Source organism: Bufo bufo, chromosome 5, assembly GCF_905171765.1.
Source record: "Bufo bufo chromosome 5, aBufBuf1.1, whole genome shotgun sequence".
Lineage (NCBI taxonomy): Eukaryota > Metazoa > Chordata > Amphibia > Anura > Bufonidae > Bufo > Bufo bufo.
In genome coordinates this window covers 227,895,744-227,919,251 of record NC_053393.1, presented here as the reverse complement: position 1 = coordinate 227,919,251, position 23,508 = coordinate 227,895,744, and the positions used below count along the sequence as shown (strand labels likewise).

The 23,508-nt window shown below is 46.5% G+C and overlaps 1 protein-coding gene across 1 annotated transcript in view; it reads right to left on the bottom strand.

Moving 5' to 3' along the window:
* The window catches only part of LOC121002474 (mediator of RNA polymerase II transcription subunit 1-like), a 170,057-nt gene that overhangs the window by 70,469 nt on the left and 76,080 nt on the right, over positions 1-23,508 (bottom strand). Inside the window, exon 8 of the mRNA XM_040433926.1 lies at positions 12,036-12,110. Coding sequence (XP_040289860.1) covers positions 12,036-12,110 — 75 coding nt within the window. The remainder of the gene's footprint in view (positions 1-12,035; positions 12,111-23,508) is intronic.

Below are 23,508 nucleotides of genomic sequence, written 5' to 3'. Positions count from 1 at the left end.
GACTGTTCTCCTCCGCACAATCTGGGGACTCTAGTTTTCCGGCGGCTCCTTAGTTTGTGGTCTCTTGGGTTCTGAGGGACAAACCTTTACAAAATGACCCCTCCCCCCACAACGAAAACAAACCTCTGACCTACGGCAGAACTTAGGAGGATTCACCCGTCTAGTGGCGCCCCCTATTTGCATTGGTTCGACTGGACCATAACAGACCGATCCCTGCCCTATAGAGGCCTCTGTAAAATTTAATAGTCTCTCCCTGAGTCGTCTGTCGATTCTTATGGACAGAGACATAGCAGCCTCAAGAGACCCAGGGACCTCGTATACCGCCAGCGCGTCTTAATTTTTCAGACAACCCCTGGCAGAACTGACTCCTAAGGGCCGAGTCGTTCCATAACGTATCAGTAGCCCACCTACGGAATTCGGAACAATATAGTTCAGCAGACCGGTTCTCTTGCCGAAGTCTACGTAGCTTAGACTCAGCCAGTGAGACCCTGTCCGGGTCATCATATACGAGACCCAGGGCTTCAAAAAACTCCTCCACTAATCGTAAGGCCGGAGAGTCTGATGGTAGGGAGAAAGCCCAAGCCTGCGGATCTCCTTGCAGGAGAGAAATTACAATGCCCACCCGTTGTTCCTCACCGCCGGAGGATCTAGGGCTTAACCTGAAGAACAATTTGCAAGCTTCTCTGAAGGTTACAAATTGGTCTCTCCCTCCAGAGAACCTATCAGGTAAAGCCACTTTTGGCTCAGGAGTACCTTGGTTTCCCGTAGCAACGGTGGAACCCAAGGATTGCTGCTGCAGCACTGTTGCTTTTAATCCTGCCACTTCAAGGGATAACCCCTGTAATTGTTTCGCCAAAACCGAAACCGGATCCATAGTCGAACAGACAAAATACAAAGCAAAACAGCAAGCAGAAAAAAAAAAGAAAAAAGAAATGTCACTTTTTTTTTTTTTTAAAGGGCCAGATATACTGTCACGACCGCTATCCCAGCAGCAGTCGTGTCGCAGGGGAAGGGGGACCCTTATCTACGGATGGGAAATAGAATGGCCACCCCTGACTAACCCTAAGCTGGCACCTGTCTGCCCTGATACCCTAGACGGGGTGTGAACCCGTGCGGCGAGCAGGATGCCTAAACCCTCAGTCGTCCTAACAAGACTGGACTGGGGAAAGGCCGATGGGAGCGCTAGTCACCATCACTCACGTCTAGGAAAACAACAGGGGAAGACAGCAACAAACAAACAAACAACAGCAGAGATAGACTTATCCAGTCACGAGCAGAGAAGGCGATCCCAAACATGACAGTCCACGCCGGACAAGAGCTCCACAGCAACACCATCAAACGATCTCCTTCCAAGGTCAGAGTAGCACTGGAAGTAAGGACTATATCTGGCAATGACTGCAAGTGAAAGAGAAACTAATATAGTAGCTGGGAGTGGCAGACAGGACTCACCAGAGGAGGATGCCTACAAACTCCCAGTCAGGACAAAAAGGTTCACAAGGCAAAACCCAGATGACATACCCTGAACCACGGAGCAAACTCACAAGCTATCGCGAGTAGCAAGTCGCTGCGACCTCCTCCCAGACCTGTCTGGATCAGTCACAGTCGTGACAATAGGTGGTGTGAATGGGGATAAGATTAGGGCCATTTGCCACTTTGACCCCTGAACGGTAAGGATCATAAGGGAATAACCTGGATGTGTAGTGTAACGGAGGTATTCCCGTTGTTAGAATTTAGGTACCGTGACCACCTCTATTGAAAAAAAATATATATATCTGACCTGCCTTGTAAAGACCGACTCAGCTGTCCATGGGAGAACCGCACCCATCCTTCGATCAAGATGGAACAAGACATGCTTAAGGAGAGTTGGCGCAGAATAGAGACTGAGACTGTAAGGGTGGACCCACTCCAGATTCCTTGGGCGTGGACGACACCTGAAGATCGACAGCAATGCCGAGAGACGGCGAGGGTGTGGTCATTCTAAACTTATCAGGAGTGACCGACACCGGAAGAGTGAGAGAAAGACAAGTCAAAGACTGAGAGCCAAGCCACTCCGGAAGTCCAGAAAGAAATCACAGTAGGAGGGGCTGACACCGTAACAATCAAGGCAGAAGAGAGTTCCTGGGAAACAAAGACGACGATGTATCCTGTGGATGGAGGAGTCGGTTACGGTGAAGGGCAGGTCAGAGGAAGTCGTTGGGTTAGATGATGTCTAGGTACCTAAGAGACAGGGTGCACTCCGGTTTTCCTGGACCATCACCAAGGATGGGGTTGAGGGGGGGCAAAGATACCTCCACCCTTCCCCCCAAGATATTGTCGTATTACCGACAACAGGGGGATTGTTGAGGAAGGGTGGCAGGTATACACACATATATATATATATATATATATATATATGCATGCCTACTGGGGCATGCATATATGTATATATTAGCGGTGCATAATGTTCCCCTCAGAGGGCGATGTGCGCAGATGTGCCCAGCACCTGCGCCCATCCGCCTCTGATATTCCCCAGGGGCTCATTCATGCCCCTGTGGGAATTCATATGTATGTGCCCCCTTAATATATGCCCCCTTATGATATATGTATGTGCCCCCTTAATATATGCCCCCTTATTATATAGTTATATTGCCCCCTTATATATATATATATGCCCCCTATGTGTATCCATTCATATATGTTTATGGATGTGCCTCAAGCATCCATAAACATATATGGCAGTTGCTCGGGTGCCCCTGCTCAGATGCGTCTGCTGGGGGTGGTGGAGGAGACCGACAGTTGGACAATTATGTCCAGCGTCGGCCTCTACAAAGGACAGAGGATCAATAAGATCCTCTGCCCTTTGTCACCATCTCCGGCCGCGCCGGAGATGATGCTCCTAACAGAGACATGGGAACAAAGAGTTCCCATGCCCCTGTGAGTGGCTGACCTCCGGCGCTGTAACGACAGCGCCGGAGGTAGGCGTCCGCTTCACAGGCGGGAGGATCAAAAGGATCCCCCCTCATGGAAGCGTGCTCTAAGATCCTCAGGGCCGGCGCGGTGACGTCATATCACCGCGCCGGCCAACGAGTTCAGGCCGGCGGTGCGCATGCGCACGGCGGCAATGGAGAGACTGCGAGCGGGCGCTGCCAAGCTTAAATAGGCTGGCGGCGCTCCGCTCAGCAGTCCAGCATACCACCGGCCGGAAGAATCATCCCCTGGACCAACGAGCCCCCATGGACAACGAGCATTATACCCTAAGTATCGTTTATATACCCCCTTGCTACCCTCTATACTCCCCCCTGCTATAAACCCCCCTGCTACCCTAAGCATACCCCCCCTGCTATATCTTGCTTGATATACCCCCCCTGCTACATACCCCCTGCTCTATATACCCCCGGCTATATACCCCCCTGTTACTCCCCTGCCCTGATAACCCTATACACCCCTGGTAACCCTATACACCCCTGGTCACCCTACCCTATAACCCTACCCTACCCTACATACCCCTGGTAACCCTCTGTATCCCTACCCATTTACCCCTATTACCCCTGATAATCCTACACCCCTGGTAACCCTTTAATGCTTTGTGGTCGGCTTACACCCTTGTAAGACCACCGTCAACCTTCGTCGACCCCATAGGGATAGTATATAGTACTAGGTGGGTGGGCTGTTAATATTGAATGTGTATATCGTATAGATAGCTTGTGGGGGGAATTTGGGAACGTGTAGTGTAGTTTAGTACTGTATATTTAGTGCGGTATTGTTAGTGCATTGCGTGCATAGTGTATTGTTTAGTATTAATAAATACTGTGTTTTGGTTTATAACTATCTGTGTGGCATGACGTTATTGGCGATAGTTAGTAAGGCGCATGCAGCTAGTGTAGCGATCAGTGTAGAGCATAGCGAAAGTATTGTTGTTATATAAAGGCATAAATAGGCGGAGCTATCAATAGACGATTCCTCCTATTTATGAATATTAATTACCAATATTTGCATAAATATTGGTGATTAATATTCCCCCTTTACAATAAGTTTCGCTGCTTCATTCAGGATTGAAGAGAAGAAAGTTTAGAGAGGGGAAGACTTATTACTAATACGTTACAGTAAATCAAATAGAGAATGGATCAAGGCAACAATGAGAATTTTTGTTGTTTCCGCGGTAATAAAATATAGGGGGTGAAGGAAAGATCAAATGTGACCTCGAGATAGCAGATGTTTTGGAAGGTTTATAGATGGGGGAAAGACAATTTTTGAAAGATTCAGTTTCTGCTAGAGAGGACATGAAGTTGGAGACAGCAGACAGATAATAGCTAGGGTTTTGTAGTAGTGCAAGTGAGGTCATGGGAAGAAGTATATAGTTGGGCGTTGTCAATATAGAGATGGTACTGAAAACCAAAGACTGAACCCTGAGAAGTAGAGACCGCAAATGATACACTGAAAAGAGTGGCCAGAGAGATAGGAAGAGAACCAAGGGGGAGCAACAGACCACAGCATACTGAGTTGGAGTTGGTGGTTTAAAGCATGAAATGCTATAGAGAGATTCAAAAGAATGAGTAGAAAGAGTGGTCACAAATTGTATTTAGCCATCAGGAGTGCCCCCCATTCACCGTTTCTGATCCGCTGCATTCTAAATACACTTTGATTGAGAGTTGGCCACATTTCACAAGGCTCTCTCCTTAAAAGTGCAAGTGACAACTTAGAATCAGAAAAACAGGAGTCATAAAACTGCTGCTCTCGCAACAGGGGAGGGTCCCAGGAATTTATAGCATATCCTGTGGATATACCATACATTTTTGAATGGAAATACCTTTTTAAAAGAAAACACTAAACAGACAATACACAAAATAATATTAGTAATCGTATCCTGGCAACGTCATCTCATCCCTTTCCTCATTTCTATTTTGTCTTGTTTTACAATTAAAACTGAGAAACATGTAAAGGTGCTCAACCTTGTACCTAGAGTTGAGCGAACACCTGGATGTTCGGGTTCGAGAAGTTCGGCCGAACTTCCCGGAAATGTTTGGGTTCGGGATCCGAACCCGACCCGAACTTCGTCCCGAACCCCATTGAAGTCAATGGGGACCCGAACTTTTCGGCACTAAAAAGGCTGTAAAACAGCCCAGGAAAGAGCTAGAGGGCTGCAAAAGGCAGCAACATGTAGGTAAATCCCCTGCAAACAAATGTGGATAGGGAAATGAATTAAAATAAAAATTAAAAAAATAAAAATGAACCAATATCAATTGGACAGAGGTCCCATAGCAGAGAATCTGGCTTCACGTCAGCAGAGAATCAGTCTCTTCATGCCATAGCAAAGAATCTGGCTTCATGTCAGCAGAGAATCAGTCTCTTCATGCCATAGCAGAGAATCTGGCTTCATGTCAGCGCAGAATCTGTCTTCATGTCATAGCAGAGAATCAGGCTTCACGTCACCCACCACTGGAACAGGCCACTGTCACACATTTAGGCCCCGGCACCCAGGCAGAGGAGAGGTTCATTCAACTTTGGGTTGCCCCGCAATATAATGGTAAAATGAAAATAAAAATAGGATTGAATGAGGAAGTGCCCTGGAGTGCAATAATATATTGTTAAGGGGAGGTAGTTAATGTCTAATCTGCACAAGGGATGGACAGGTCCTGTGGGATCCATGCCTGGTTCATTTTTATGAACGTCAGCTTGTCCACATTGGCTGTAGACAGGCGGCTGCGTTTGTCTGTAATGACGCCCCCTGCCGCGCTGAATACACGTTCAGACAAAACGCTGGCCGCCGGGCAGGCCAGCACCTCCAAGGCATAAAAGGCTAGCTCTGGCCACGTGGACAATTTGGAGACCCAGAAGTTGAATGGGGCCGAACCATCAGTCAGTACGTGGAGGGGTGTGCACAGGTACTGTTCCACCATGTTAGTGAAATGTTGCCTCCTGCTAACACGTTCCGTATCAGGTGGTGGTGCAGTTAGCTGTGGCGTGGTGACAAAACTTTTCCACATCTCTGCCATGCTAACCCTGCCCTCAGAGGAGCTGGCCGTGACACAGCTGCGTTGGCGACCTCTTGCTCCTCCTCTGCCTTCGCCTTGGGCTTCCACTGGTTCCCCTGTGACATTTGGGAATGCTCTCAGTAGCGCGTCTACCAACGTGCTCTTGTACTCGCGCATCTTCCTCTCACGCTCCAGTGTAGGAAGTAAGGTGGGCACATTGTCTTTGTACCGGGGATCCAGCAGGGTGGCAACCCAGTAGTCCGCACACGTTAAAATGTGGGCAACTCTGCTGTCGTTGTGCAGACACTGCAGCATGTAGTCGCTCATGTGTGCCAGGCTGCCCAGAGGTAAGGACAAGCTGTCCTCTGTGGGAGGCGTATCGTCATCATCCTGTGTTTCCCCCCAGCCACGCACCAGTGATGGGCCCGATCTGCTTTGGGTGCCACCCCGCTGTGAACATGCTTCATCCTCCTCCTCCTCCACCTCCTCCTCATCCTCGTCCTCCTCGTCCTCCAGTAGTGGGCCCTGTCTGGCCACATTTGCACCTGGCCTCTGGTGTTGCAAAAAACCTCCCTCTGAGTCACTTTGAAGAGACTGGCCTGAAAGTGCTAAAAATGACCCCTCTTCCTCCTCTTCCTCCTGGGCCACCTCCTCTTCCATCATCGCCCTAAGTGTTTTCTCAAGGAGACATAGAAGTGGTATTGTAACGCTGATAACGGCGTCATCGCCACTGGCCATGTTAGTGGAGTACTCGAAACAGCGCGACAGGGCACACAGGTCTCGCATGGAGGCCCAGTCATTGGTGGTGAAGTGTGTCTGATCCGCAGTGCGACTGACCCGTGCGTGCTGCAGCTGAAACTCCACTATGGCCTGCTGCTGCTCGCACAGTCTGTCCAGCATATGCAAGGTGGAGTTCCACCTGGTGGGCACGTCGCATATGAGGCGGTGAGCGGGAAGGCCGAAGTTACGCTGTAGCGCAGACAGGCGAGCAGCGGCAGGGTGTGAACGCCGGAAGCGCGCACAGACAGCCCGCACTTTATGCAGCAGCTCTGACATGTCGGGGTAGTTGCGAATGAACTTCTGCACCACCAAATTCAGCACATGCGCCAGGCAAGGGATGTGCGTCAAACCGGCTAGTCCCAGAGCTGCAACGAGATTTCGCCCATTATCGCACACCACCAGGCCGGGCTTGAGGCTCACCGGCAGCAACCACTCGTCGGTCTGTTGTTCTATACCCCGCCACAACTCCTGTGCGGTGTGGGGCCTGTCCCCCAAACATATGAGTTTCAGAACGGCCTGCTGACGTTTACCCCGGGCTGTGCTGAAGTTGGTGGTGAAGGTGTGTGGCTGACGGGTGGAAGAAGAGGAGGAGGAAGCTGAGTGGAAGAAGAGGAGGAGGAAGCTGAGTAGGAGGAGGAGGAGACAGGAGGCAAAGAATGTTGCCCTGCGATCCTTGGCGGCGGAAGGACGTGCGCCAAACAGCTCTCCGCCTGGGGCCCAGCCGCCACTACATTTACCCAGTGTGCAGTTAGGGAGATATAGCGTCCCTGGCCGTGCTTACTGGTCCACGTATCTGTGGTTAGGTGGACCTTGCCACAGATGGCGTTGCGCAGTGCACACTTGATTTTATCGGACACTTGTTTGTGCAGGGAAGGCACGGCTCTCTTGGAGAAGTAGTGCCGGCTGGGAACAACATACTGTGGGGCAGCAAGCGACATGAGCTGTTTGAAGCTGTGTGTGTCCACCAGCCTAAATGACAGCATTTCATAGGCCAGTAGTTTAGAAATGCTGGCATTCAGGGCCAGGGATCGAGGGTGGCTAGGTGGGAATTTACGCTTTCTCTCAAATTTTTGTGAGATGGAGAGCTGAACGCTGCCGTGTGACATGGTTGAGATGCTTGGTGACGCAGGTGGTGGTGTTGGAGGTACATCCCATGTTTGCTGGGCGGCAAGTGCCAACGTTCCTCCAGAGGCGGAAAAAAAGGCCGAGGCGGCAGCAGCAGCAGAAGAGGCCGAGGCGGCGGCAGCAGCAGAAGAGGTAGCAGGGGGAGCCTGAGTGAGTTCCTTGTTTTTAAGGTGTTTACTCCACTGCAGTTCATGCTTTGCATTCAGGTGCCTGGTCATGCAGGTTGTGCTAAGGTTCAGAACGTTAATGCCTCGCTTCAGGCTCTGATGGCACAGCGTGCAAACCACTCGGGTCTTGTCGTCAGCACATTGTTTGAAGAAGTGCCATGCCAGGGAACTCCTTGAAGCTGCCTTTGGGGTGCTCGGTCCCAGATGGCGGCGGTCAGTAGCAGGCGGAGTCTCTTGGCGGCGGGTGTTCTGATTTTGCCCACTGCTCCCTCTTTTGCTACGCTGTTGGCTCGGTCTCACCACTGCCTCTTCCTCCGAACTCTGAAAGTCAGTGGCACGACCTTCATTCCATGTGGGGTCTAGGACCTCATCGTCCCCTGCATCGTCTTCCACCCAGTCTTGATCCCTGACCTCCTGTTCAGTCTGCACACTGCAGAAAGACGCAGCAGTTGGCACCTGTGTTTCGTCATCATCAGAGACGTGCTGAGGTGGTATTCCCATGTCCTCATCATCAGGAAAAATAAGTGGTTGTGCGTTAGTGCATTCTATCTCTTCCACCCCTGGGGAAGGGCTAGGTGGATGCCCTTGGGAAACGCTGGCTGCAGAGTCTTCAAACAGCATAAGAGACTGCTGCATAACTTGAGGCTCAGACAGTTTCCCTGATATGCATGGGGGTGATGTGACAGACCGATGGGCTTGGTTTTCATGCGCCATCTGTGCGCTTTCTGCAGAAGACTGGGTGGGAGATAATGTGAACGTACTGGATCCACTGTCGGCCACCCAATTGACTAATGCCTGTACCTGCTCAGGCCTTACCATCCTTAGAACGGCATTGGGCCCCACCAAATATCGCTGTAAATTCTGCTGGCTACTGGGACCTGAGGTAGTTGGTTCACTAGGACATGTGGCTGTGGCAGAACGGCCACGTCCTCTCCCAGCACCAGAGGGTCCACTAACACCACCACGACCATGTCCACGTCCGCGTCCCTTATTAGATGTTTTCCTCATTGTTCCCGTTCACCACAATTTTGAGAATGGCAAATTTGGGAATAGTTTTTCAACCCAGAACAAAAAGTGTGCTTTTACGGTCACTACAAATAACTTGACCAGCTAAAACAGTACAGATTTGGTTGAATAGAAATGTGAGGCCTGTTTTTTTTTGCGCTGTGTGACAGGTATAGGTTTAATCACAGAATTAGACTTGTATCTGCACGGTAGCGTGTGTGTTAAGTTTTTCTGAATGATACTATCAGCACCTTCAATGTAAGATATCCTTTTTGGGATAGATTTCAAGTAGGCCTCATATAGCAGAAACTAGTTATTTTGAGAATGGCAAATTTGGGAATAGTTTTTCAACCCAGAACAAAAAGTGTGCTTTTACGGTCACTACAAATAACTTGACCAGCTAAAACAGTACAAATTTGGTTGAATAGAAATGTCAGGTCTATTTTTTAGGCGCTGGGTGACAGGCTCAACTTGCCCCTGATGTAGTATATGGCCAAAAAATAACCACACTATTGATGGTTAAATGCACTTGGGTGACACAGGCTCAGCCTGCACCAGATGTAGTATATGGCCAAAAAATAACCAGACTGTTGATGGTTAAATGCACTTCGGTGACACAGGCTCAGCCTGCAGCTGATGTAGGATATAGCAAAAAATAACCACACTATTGATGGTTAAATACACTTGGTGATAGCTTGTGCTGGCGCACCACAAGCCACAAAATGGCCGCCGATCACCCCAGAAAAAAGTGATCTAAAAACGCTCTGGGCAGCCTCAAAAAAGTGAGCAAGTCGATATTAGCACTTCAATGATCCACAGCTGCAGATCGATCACAGAATGAAGTCTTTTGGAGGAGTTAATCTGCCTAATCTCGCCCTAACGTCGCAGCTGCAACCTCTCCCTATGCTTGAATCAGCAGAGTGACGTGCAGCGCTACGTGACCCAAGCTTATATAGAGGCTGGGTCACATGCTGCACTGGCCAATCACAGCCATGCCCAGGGGCGTACATAGAAAGCACTGGGCCCCATAGCAAAAATCTAAATTGGGCCCCCATTCCCCTTTTATAGCCCCTCCCACTACCCATTCCAGGCCTCTCTCTTTGTTCCATGAACTATGTTTGCTGCTGCGTTTTTAAATTTATGTCATCAGGGCCGGATTGGGATTACAAAACAGGCCTGGCACACAAAAGAGGTATAATAGATGCAGTGTGTACAGATGTATAGTGTATACAGCAGTGTACTGATATGTGAGGAACGTGGTATAATATATGCAGTGTGTACAGGTATATAGTATATACAGCAGTGTATTGATATGTGCAGTACAGGGTATATTATATGCAGTCTGTACAGATATATAGTATATACAGTAGTGTAATATGTGAGGTATGAGGTATAATAGATGCAGTGTGTACAGATATATTGTGTATATATAGCAGCTACTGACATGTGAGGTATGAGGTATAAATTACAGCTCGTACCTCACATATCAATCCACTGCTGTATATACAATATACCTGTACACACTTCATCTATTATACCTCGTACCTAACATATAAGTACACTGCTGTATATACTATGTATCTGTACACACTGCATCTATTATACCTCGTACCTCACATATCAATCCACTGCTGTATATACAATATACCTGTACACACTTCATCTATTATACCTTGTACCTAACATATAAGTACACTGCTGTATATACTATATATCTATACACACTGCATATATTATACCTCGTATCTCACATATCAGTACACTGCTGTATATACTATATACAGTATCTGTACATATTGCATCTCTAATACTGTGTAATATATGCAGTGTATTATATATATATATATATATATACACACACATTACACACAGAGCAGTGTATTGATGTGAGACATACAAGGTATAATACTGTAGATGCAGTGTTTACAGAAATATGTGGTCAGTTATGCATTATGGTCACTGTGTGGGAGGTACATGAGGTAGTTGTCACTAACTGTCTGAAGTATTATACATGAGTGAGCAATGAGTAAAACAGGGCATGGGGGGAGGGGGGGTAAATTATGAAAAGTGGAGGACCTCCTACCACTCCATTCCAGTCTGTATGGATCAATGCAGAGCTGATTGACTTCTAATACTTGCTGTTAGGGGTTGAAGGACCTGTGATGATGTCATCACAGGTCCTGGCAGATGTATCTTTCAAACCTAGGAACTACACCATCATTGGTGCAGTTCCTTTGCTAGATCCTGCAGGACCTGTGACGCTGAAGATGATGTAATCACAGGTCCTGGCAGATGCACTGTTCTAACCTGGGAACTACACTTTACACTGTGCAGTTCCCTTATAGGACCTGTGATGACATCATCAAAGGTCCTTTAGCTTTAGAACGATAGACAGGAGAAATGAGGGGGCGGGGCCTTTCCTCCACTGCGGGCCCCTCTTCCTCACGGGCCCCATAGCAGCTGCGTGGTCTGCCTATATGGTAGGTACGCCACTGTCCATGCCAATAGTAGGCAAGGCTGTGATGGCCTCTTGGGGCAAGTAGTATGACGCTTGTTGATTGGCTGCTTTGCAGCCTTTCAAAAAGCGCCAAGAAAGCCCCGAACACCGAACCCGAACTTTTACGAAAATGTTCGGGTTCGTGTCACGGACACCCCAAAATTCGGTACGAACCCGAACTTATTCAGTTCGGGTTCGCTCACCCCTACTTGTACCCCCTCTTCCTCACTGTCCTGTGTTTGTAAGATAACTGGCTGGGGCAGCAGCCTGTCCACTCCCTCCATTCCCGAGTCAGATAAACAGATTAAGCCCCAGCCCTTTTGCTATACCCTGCCCAGTCATCTGACCACTAGTCAAAGATGAAAAATATCAATATAGGCCTATAACAGTTTATGAGAAAAGTATTCCGTATTCATATATCACATAACCTTAATAAATGTCTTAAACGTAAGACATTTGTGGGAGACCCAATACCCATAACCGGCAAATTCTGCATAAAATATACAGTACCTGTTGAGATTGAACATTGCACTTACATCCTCTTCTAGACTACGCAAGGCAATATACACTTTAGCTTTGATATCACTGGGAAGAAATAGATTTAAAAATTGCATTAAAAAGAAAATCTTAACTCAATGCTAACAATACCTGCATGTATTAAAATAATATAATTACACTTAAAATTCCCTGAATTGATTTCCCCCTCGATCTTTGGTAGCGACTATAGTGGCAATTATGCCATTAGTTAAATGGGTTGTGTCACGAAGCATATTCTACATTTTTCAAACCAGCAACGGTATCTGAATAATTTTCTAATTACATTTAATAAAAAATTGTGTATAAAATGTATATGTATAGCGCCATCTGCTTTTTGTTTTTTTGTTCAGTTTCACTGAGCTGGTCGAGCGTGCTCAGTTTAAATCTTCAACTGCCACCAGCCATATGTTCTGTTAGAAGCTGTGGTAGTTACAGGGAAAGAGCTGCAGCAGAAAGGACACACTCCCTGAGCTTTTAAAGGGATTGTGCAGGCAGGATAGGTCATCAATATCTGATTGGGGAAAGGGAGGGGGGGCTACCCTGCTAATCAGTAATCAGCTGTTTGAAGAGGAGGTGGTGCGCCATGTGATCACTACTTCTTCATTACACTGACAGTTGTCTTGGAAGTCTTAGCAGAGCAGTGTAATTACAAGCATTCAATCCATTCACTTGAATAGAGCAAGTACTTTTAATTACACTGCGCTGCAAGGGAGATGACGTGCAGTGTAATGAAGAAGCAGGGCTCACATGGAGCGCAGCCTCCTCTTCAAACAGCTGATAGACAGGGGTGCCAGATGTCAAACCTTCGCTGATCAGATATTAATATATACTGCCTGCACAACCCCTTTTTAATACTGATGATTTTTTATATCCTCAGGACAGGCCATCAGTAGGGTTGAGCGAATTGGGTTCGGATTGCTGTATACAAACCCAATTCTTTTAAAAACTTTAACAATAATCGGCTCTGTCCTACTGTAAAGTGCATGGCCTCCGCAGAGGTCTTTCCAAATATTCATCAAATATTGCAAGACTTACTTAGTCTCGCCTCTATCATGTGTCACTTAGCTCATTTGTATAAATTACTGTATCAAAACACTAAGCCGAACTCTGCTTAGTGCCTCTGACCCATAGAGGACCTTCGCCGTATATGTATGGCGCTGGTGTGATATTTTTATAAACCAGGTTGTCACGGATGCTGCGATACCTAATATGTATACTTTTTTTTATTTATGTAAGTTTTACACAATATCATCATTTTTGAAAAAAAAAACATGTTTTAGTGTCTCCATGCGTCCAAATCACTGGTCTGTTGTAATAAGACTAGCAATCTTGAAATAAATGATCTACCCTGAGGAATGATCCTCATGGCAAAGTATAAGATGCCCAACAGAGACTGCAATTCTCTCTTGGTGCAAACCTGAGACATGAGCAAGGAACGGACACCTGATTTGATTCTGTCGAGTTTGTCTTGTGGCAGACTGGCTGACATGGCACGTGAATCCAGAGAGATCCCCAAGAACGTGACAACCTGCGCAGGCCCTTCTGTTTTGTGTTCGGCCACTGGAATGTTTAACTCCTTGAAGACCTGCAAGAGAACCTGCAAGTCAACAGGTGCCTGTGAGGGTTCTTCGATCAACAGAAAATCATCCAGGTAGTGAATGACATTCTGGCAACCCTGTTCCAACAAAATCCATTCCAGTGCCTGCGCTAACCTGTCAAACAGACTGGGGCTGCTCTAGGAACCAAACGTCAACTTGGTGGCGAAATAGTACGCATCTCTCCATTTGATGCCATGCCACTGCCAGAGAGATGGGCTAATGGGCAGCAGTTTGAACGCATCAGAGACATCTGCTTTGGACAGCCAAGCCCCCATGCCTGTCTGAAGAATGACCTGGATAGCCTGGTCTACGGAAGTATACTACAAGGAAATTCCTCGGACGGAATCAACGAGTTGAGACTAGGAACGTGGGAAGAATGTGGAGCAGACAAATCATAAATCAAACGAAATTTATTGGAATATTTTCCCTGCACCACCCCCACCATGCTCACCCTCCAAGTGCAGAAAGGAGGGGACTGGAAAGGACAATGATGAAACCCTTGTCCAGCTCAACTGCCAAGAGTGAATCCACCAGACCAGCATGTTTAGAAGCCGACTGCAAGTTGGGGCATTCATGAGTCTGCTGGGGCAAGGTGATGAGCCCAGTGTGAAACCCCCGTGAAAACCCTTCCACCAGGAATGTACGGAACGGCTGAACCGGATGAAGCCGCAGCAGCTGGTCTAGTGCCTCCACATTCACCCGGCTCAGTCACGCCGGCTTCAATGTGCAGACCGTGACCGGATGTGCCCTAAAACATGTGGCACAGACATGCAGGAGCCTGCACTGGCTGAAGTTGCAGATGGCGTAGACCACTGCAAGCAACACAACAAACACCACAAAACAACAACAACAAAAAAAAAAAAAACGAAGAAAGAAAAAGAGAAAAAAAAAAACCTGTTAACCCTACGACCTGCTGCCCGTAAGCTGACAAACAAGATGACGGAATCTAAGCCCCTCCCCTTCCCCCCCCCAGCAGCTTGAAACGATTGAACGAAAAGCCTTCGAGGCTGACAGGGAGTATGATAGTCGTTTCCACTGACGTATGAAGCGAGCCAGAGTTTGTGTGAATCTGTGACGTGGCAGATTAATTAAAAACGAATACTGCGGGCTAAAGAACCTACAGACGTGGTAGGTGATGTATGTAAGTATAGGATTTGTGGAAAACAGACCGTATGACGTATGACACTAGTCTACGAGATGAAACGGGGTGTGTATGTCGTGCGAGCGTGTAGCTGTATTGGCGGATGTACCTATGCTAGAGGTGTATGGATGAAGCTTGGTGGATAAATTTTTTATTTATTTTTTTTATCCCAAAAACTTATCTTATTTTTTTTTTTTTTTTACTTTATTTAACAATCCACTTGTACCCCTTTTTTTTTTTTTTTTTTTTTTTTTTTTTTTTTTAACAATCCACTTGTACCCCTTTTTTTTTTTTTTTTTTTTTTTTTTTACTTTATTTAACAATCCACTTGTACCCCTTTTTTTTTTTTTTTTTTTTTTTTTTACTTTATTTAACAATCCACTTGTACCCCTTTTTTTTTTTATTTTTTTTTTTACTTTATTTAACAATCCACTTGTACCCCTTTTTTTTTTTTTTTTTTTTTTTACTTTATTTAACAATCCACTTGTACCCCTTTTTTTTTTTTTTTGTTTTTTTTTTGTCAAACTGCCTGATGTGCGAACTATGTGTCTAAGGTATGTATGTAGTGTATGTGATGAGTGTCAAACATGTGCACAAGCAGCAACCTTGTAAGTAATCAACTCAGTAATGGCACCAGGACCCAGCTGCCAGAGTTTAACCTGCTGAGCCCAGATGACTCGCAGCCCCTGTATGAACTTAGATACAGGTTATGCTGAGACAGGCAATGAGCTCCAACTATGTGACAATGCTGCCCATTGGTGCCAAAACTTGAATTGCATGTGCCTGAACGCAGTGAGGAGAAGCGATCCTCCGGCACACTTCCCCCTCTCTACACACCCTCCTACCCTCCTCCACGTTGCCACGCTCCCCAAACAAACCAGTTATCTTGGAAAACGACCTGAACAGCTTGCAGACTGAAGGAAAAGGTACACCCGGCTTCTCTGAGATCCGACTCGTGCAGGACGCTTGCTGATGACGTCACACCCGGAAGTAGCAGACGTCCGAATGCCGACGTGCTGCCTGGGAGAGCCAGACTGCTTAAGACAGGTACCGGCCCCTCCCACAAATCCAGGCTAGCCTGCGGCCAGCCTTAACACATACTTTTTTTTATTTATGTAAGTTTTACACAATATCATCATTTTTGAAAAAAAAAACATGTTTTAGTGTCTCCATATTCTGAGAGCCATAGTTTTTTCAGTTTTTGGGCAATTATCTTAGGTAGGGTCTCATTTTTTGCAGGATGAGATGACAGTTAGATTGGTACTATTTTGGTGGGCAAACGCCTCTTTGATCGCTTGCTGTTGTACTTTTTGTGATGTAAGGTGACAAAAAATGGTTTATTTAGCACAGTTTTTATTTTTTATGGTGTTTATCATGGGGTTAGGTCATGTGATATATTTATAGAGCCGGTTGATACAGACACGGCGATACCTAATATATATACTTTTCTTCCCCCCCCCCTATTGTTTACCAATTTATTTTTTTATTTATTTGGGGAAAATGACGTTTTTGTTTATTTTTACTTGAAACTTTTAATTTTTTGGGGGGAAAACTTTATTTTTTAAACTTTTTTTTTTTCACTTTAATTTTTGTCCCACTTTGGGACTTGAACTTTTGGGGGTCTAATCCCCTTTACAATGCATTCCAATACTTCTGTAACTTTCTCTGGTTAAATTGTTCAAATATAATTACATTTCTATACAAGTTTGTGTCAGCATTTATTGTGCTGCATGTCTTTGATAAAAAAAAATCCAATAAGTGTATATTTATTGGTTTAAGCAAAAGTTATAGCATTTACAAACTATGGTACAAAAATGTGAATTTCCGCATTTTGAAGCAGCTCTGACTTTCTGAGCACCTGTCATGTTTCTTGAGGTGCTAGAATGCCAGGATAGTATAAATACCCCCCAAATTACCCCATTTTAGAAAGAAGACACCCCAAAGTATTCGGAGTTAGCGGAAAATGACACTTTCTGAGAAAAAAAATAAAAATAAATAAAGTTTCCATTTCTGCTAACTTCTGGCAAAAAAAATAATAATAATCTCCCACGGACTCAGTTCCCCTCAGTGAATACCTTGGGGTGTCTACTTTCTGAAATGGGGTCATTTGTGGGGTGTGTTTACTGTTCTGGAATTTTGGGCGGGGCTAAATTGTGAGCAACCCTGTAAAGCCTAAAGGTACTCGTTAGACTTTCGGCCCCTTTACGCACCTAGGCTGCAAAAAAGTGTCACTCATGTGGTAAATATCTCTGTAAATGACAACTTTTCCAATTTTTTTTATACAAAGTTGTCAATTTACAGAGATATTTCTCTCACCCAGCATGGGTATATGTAAAAAGACACCCCAAAACACATTGCCCTACTTCTTCTTAGTACGGCGATACCACATGTGTGACACTTTTTTGCAGCCTAGGTGAACAAAGGGGCCCAAATTACAAGGAGTACCTTTAGGATTTCACAGGGCATTTTTTACGCATTTGGATTCCAAACTACTTCTCACGCTTTAGGGCCCCTAAAATACCAGGGCAGTATAAATACCCCACAAGTGACCCCATTTTGGAAAGAAGACACCCCAAGGTATTCCGTGAGGGGCATGGCGAGTTCCTAGAACTTTTTATTTTTTGGCACAAGTTAGCCGCCAGAAAGGTATCTCAGGGCGCACCGCTTTCCGCTGCCGGAATTGCTCGTCATAGCGCAACCATGCAACCCCCCCGTACACCCTATACGCCTCACCGATTGCGTCCAAATAGCAAAACAACCCTGAACACGCCTCCGGCGCCTTTTCCCCAATCACACTTGCTAATATCGCAAACGCCTGCAGCCAATTTGCAAACGTCCGCGGTATCAGCCTATAACGGCGCTTTTCCTCTTCTTCCCTCTTACCGTCCTCCTTCCGCACCCTATCCAAATTAAAGCGCTCTAACGGAAGCAGGGAGAAAATCTCCACATACTCCCCCTTCCAAATCCTCTCCCTCACCTCAGACTTCAAATGCGCCCCCAACGGGCCCTCGAAACAAACATAAACCTCCCCTTTCGCTTTATCATCCACCCGAACAGCCTCCTTCTCCCCATCCGTCCCCGCCTGCACCGACACCCCCACGCCCGGCAACCCCCGCTGCTGCTGCTCCCCCGACGACCCCGCGCCTGCAGCCACACCGTGCACCCCCCAGGCCTGTAACGGAGTCCCCCCACTCAAACCCCAACTCGCCACCAATCCCACCAAACCCCCCAACAACTGACCCAAACCCTTACTCAAATCTAACTGGGAGCCACCCCCCACCCCCCACACCACCTGCGCAAGCGGTCCCCACGAAATCTCACCTGGCTGCCTGGGTGCTGTGTTCCCATCAGCTGCAAGTCCGGACTCCAGACGATCACTCCTCCGCGACGAACCGTCCCCTTCTCGCTGTCCCCTGATCCCGCTAGGACCAGGGACGTCCTCTTCCGGATAAACCAAGACGCCGTACCGCTCCTCTTCACCCTGCCTCCCTGCAGGGCAGGATTGCACCCCGCAGCAGGACCCCTCAGAACAGCTCCTGGGACCGGCTGTCACCTGGCCCCACACGGACCAGGGACGCCGGGGTTAACTTCCGGGTTCGACGCGCTCCTGGGGGCGGAGCCTCTTTCACTGCCGGCATCCTGAGGCCTGCTGCCACCGACGGACCTTCCTGCAGCAGCCCCGCGCTGACAAACTGACCTCCCACGCCGAGGGGCCGCCTCCGTGCCTGGAGTTACGGAGGCGCCCGCAGTACCAGGTCCCGCTCCCACGCCGACCTGAAACGATGGCGAAGATGGCCGCGACCGGCCACCCGCAAGGCTCCGCCTACCGAGAGGATTCCTCCCACGTCGGGGCCTGGAAGAAGCCGGAGTCATAGGCGCCCGACGTGGAGGGTCCCGCGAGGGGCTCCTAATGCGGCGCTGAGCCCGAGGGGGGGGGGAAGCCGATGGCGACAGGCGCCCGCCGTGGCCGTAACGCCGGATGTGGAGGCAGAACAGGCGCCTCCACCGACCCCCTCAGCAGCGTCCGGATCTGCTCCTGAGCCCACGCTGGGCCCCTCACCTCCGCTGCCGCCCGCAACTCCACCAGCATGGCTTCCAGCTGCTCCATTCCTGCGGTAAGCTAGCTTCTTCTCTCAACCTAAAATGGCACCCTGTCTTCCTCCTCTCACCCTATTTAACCCCTTAACTCCACCCCCCCCAGCTCAAACTACCTATCCTAACCTCCATCCCTACCTATAGCCCTCCCACTACCCTATTCTGACCCCACCCTTCCCTCCGGCTCACTAAACCAAACCCTAGTCATGTAGGCCTCCCCTAAAGGGGGCTCCGCCCCCCCTCAGTCCGGCCATTGCTTTCTTTTGCCATCTGCTGTTCATTTTGTATCTTTGTTTTATTTCCATTTTGCAGATTTTATTAAGCCCTTTGTAATCTTCAAACGCTACAGCTGACCCCTCAGATTTGTATTTTTTAAATGTCCTCTTTTTGTCTTTTATTGCTCTTTTTACAGTAGCTGTAAGCCATGGGGGTTTAATTTTAGCTGTTTATACTTGTTACCTAAAAGGGATAAATTTTGAGGAGTTTTTTTTTTTACCCTTCAATGGACATTTTAGTTTTCATTCTGTAGTAAGAATACTATTATTTTTGTGGAACACCTAAAGGGTTAACAAAAAGTTTTTAAAATAAGTATTGAATACCTTGAGGGGTGTAGTTTCTAAAATGGGGCCATTTATGGGTGGTTTCTATTATGTAAGCCTATGTGTATGTCATCAATATAAAAGTTCCAGAAAACCCCTTTTAACCACCTCAGCCCCCATAGCTTAAACACCCTTAAAGACCAGGCCACTTTTTACACTTCTGACTTACACTACTTTCACCGTTTATTGCTCGGTCATGCAACTTACCACCCAAATGAATTATACCTCCTTTTCTTCTCACTAATAGAGCTTTCATTTGGTGGTATTTCATTGCTGCTGACATTTTTACTTTTTTTGTTATTAATCGAAATTTAACGATTTTTTTGCAAAAAAATGACATTTTTCACTTTCAGTTGTAAAATTTTGCAAAAAAAAACCGACATCAATATATAAATTTTTCTCTAAATTTATTGTTCTACATGTCTTTGATAAAGAAAAAGTGTTTGGGTAAAAAAAAAATGGTTTGGGTAAAAGTTATAGCACAAAAATGGGAATTTCCGCTTTTCGAAGCAGCTCTGACTTTCTGAGCACCTGTCATGTTTCCTGAGGTTCTACAATGCCCAGACAGTACAAACACCCCACAAATGACCCCATTTCGGAAAGTAGACACCCTAAGGTATTCGCTGATGGGCATAGTGAGTTCATAGAAGTTTTTATTTTTTGTCACAAGTTAGTGGAAAATGATGATTTTTTTTTTCTTAGAAAGTCTCATATTCCACTAACTTGTGACAAAAAATAAAAACTTCTATGAACTCACTATGCCCATAAGCGAATACCTTGGGGTGTCTTCTTTCCAAAATGGGGTCACTTGTGGGGTAGTTATACTGCCCTGGCATTCTAGGGGCCCAAATGTGTGGTAAGTAGTTTGAAATCAAAATGTATAAAAAATTACCGGTGAAATCCGAAAGGTGCTCTTTGGAATGTGGGCCCCTTTGCCCACCTAGGCTGCAAAAAAGTGCCACACATGTGGTATCGCCGTACTCAGGAGAAGTTGGGGAATGTATTTTGGGGTGTCATTTTACATATACCCATGCTGGGTGAGATAAATATCTTGGTCAAATGCCAACTTTGTATAAAAAAAATAAAATGGGAAAAGTTGTCTTTTGCCAAGATATTTCTCTCACCCAGCATGGGTATATGTAAAATGACACCCCAAAACACATTGTCCAACTTCTCCTGAGTACAGCGATACCACATGTGTGACACTTTTTTGCAGCCTAGGTGGGCAAAGGGGCCCACATTCCAAAGAGCACCTTACAGATTTTGATTTCAAACCACTTCTCACGCATTCGGCCCCTAAAATGCCAGGGCAGTATAACTACCCCACAAGTGACCCCATTTTGGAAAGACACCCCAAGGTATTTCGTGATGGGCATAGTGAGTTCATGGAAGTTTTTATTTTTTGTCACAAGTTAGTGGAATATGAGACTTTGTAAGGGGAAAAAAAATAAAAAAAATCATCATTTTCCGCTAACTTGTGACAAAAAATATAAAATTCTAGGAACTCGCCATGCCCCTCACGGAATACCTTGGGGTGTCTTCTTTCCAAAATGGGGTCACTTGTGGGGTAGTTATACTGCCCTGGCATTTTCCAGGGGCCCTAATGTGTGGTAAGTAGGTAAATGACCTGTGAAATCCTAAAGGTGCTCTTTGGAATGTGGGCCCCTTTGCCCACTTAGGCTGCAAAAAAGTGTCACACATGTGGTATCGCCGTATTCAGGAGAAGTTGGGCAATGTGTTTTGGGGTGTCTTTTTACATATACTCATGCTGGGTGAGAGAAATATCTCGGCAAAAGACAACTTTTCCCATTTTTTTATACAAAGTTGGCATTTGACCAAGATATTTATCTCACCCAGCATGGGTATATGTAAAATGACACCCCAAAACACATTTCCCAACTTCTCCTGAGTACGGCGATACCACATGTGTGACACTTTTTTGCAGCCTAGATGCGCAAAGGGGCCCACATTCATTTTATGAGGGCATTTTTAGACATTTGGATCCCAGACTTCTTCTCACGCTTTAGGGCCCCTAGAATGCCAGGGCAGTATAAATACCCCACATGTGACCCCATTTTGGAAAGAAGACACCCCAAGGTATTCAATGAGGGGCATGGCGAGTTCATCAAAAAAAAATTTTTTGGGCACAAGTTAGCGGAAATTGATATTTTTTTTTTCCTCACAAAGTCTCCCTTTCCGCTAACTTGGGACAAAAATTTCAATCTTTCATGGACTCAATATGCCCCTCACGGAATACCTTGGGGTGTCTTCTTTCCGAAATGGGGTCACATGTGGGGTATTTATACTGCCCTGGCATTCTAGGGGCCCTAAAGCGTGAGAAGAAGTCTGGAATATAAATGTCTAAAAAAATTTACGCATTTGGATTCCGTGAGGGGTATGGTGAGTTCATGTGAGATTTTATTTTTTGACACAAGTTAGTGGAATATGAGACTTTGTAAGAAAAAAAAAAAAAATTCCGCTAACTTGGGCCAAAAAAATGTCTGAATGGAGCCTTACAGGGGGGTGATCAATGACAGGGGGGTGATCAATGACAGGGGGTGATCAGAGAGTCTATATGGGGTGATCACCCCCCTGTCATTGATCACCCCCCTATAAGGCTCCATTCAGACGTCCGTATGTGTTTTGCGGATCCGATCCATGTATCCGTGGATCCGTAAAAATCATACGGACATCTGAATGCAGCCTGACAGGGGGGTGATCAATGACAGGGGGGGTGATCAATGACAGGGGGGTGATCAGGGAGTCTATATGGGGAAAAAATAAACGAACCAGCACCTCCACAATAAGTGAATATAAGAACGCAGGTGCACGCTACCTTGGCTAAAACAAACTTGGATTCGTAGAACTACAGGTAACAGCACTCTGCTAGTCAATTGCACAAAGATATAAGCAAACACTGAAAGAATAAATGCTTGGGGGTCATACTTACTGCAAATGCAGCTAGAAGCTTTTTGCGAATATAATTGATCAAAAATATTTCGGGCCCATCTACCGGTCGTCAAGGTCGCTTCTAATCAGATGGGTCCTACTCTGACATGCCTCTCCTGGGCTTACAGCCTACAATCTGGGCAAAGTAGTACCAAGCTGCATCCTACACATGCCTCTCCCAGGTTGTGAGCCTGCAGTATGGGCTGGGTAGAATACAGCTGTACAAGCTATCTAATTAAAAGCACATGGTAAATGGGCTGGTGGTGCACGGTTCAATCTCACCACCAGGGGGAGCCACTCCCCTAGTGGCAGTGACAATGGGGAAAAAATAAACGAACCAGCACCTCCACAATAAGTGAATATAAGAACGCAGGTGCACGCTACCTTGGCTAAAACACACTTGGATTCGTAGAACTACAGGTAACAGCACTCTGCTAGTCAATTGCACAAAGATATAAGCAAACACTGAAAGAATAAATGCTTGGGGGTCATACTTACTGCATTCAACCGTGCACCACCAGCCCATTTACCATGTGCTTTTAATTAGATAGCTTGTACAGCTGTATTCTACCCAGCCCATACTGCAGGCTCACAACCTGGGAGAGGCATGTGTAGGATGCAGCTTGGTACTACTTTGCCCAGATTGTAGGCTGTAAGCCCAGGAGAGGCATGTCAGAGTAGGACCCATCTGATTAGAAGCGACCTTGACGACCGGTAGATGGGCCCGAAATATTTTTGATCAATTATATTCGCAAAAAGCTTCTAGCTGCATTTGCAGTAAGTATGACCCCCAAGCATTTATTCTTTCAGTGTTTGCTTATATCTTTGTGCAATTGACTAGCAGAGTGCTGTTACCTGTAGTTCTACGAATCCAGGAGTCTATATGGGGTGATCACCCCCCCCCTGGAAGGCTCCAGGGAGACGCCTGTATGTGTTTTGCGGATCCGATCCATCTATCAGTGGATCCGTAAAAATCATGCGGACGTCTGAATGGAGCTTTACAGGGGGGTGATCAATGACAGGGGGGTAATCAATGACAGGGGGGTGATCAGGGAGTCTATATG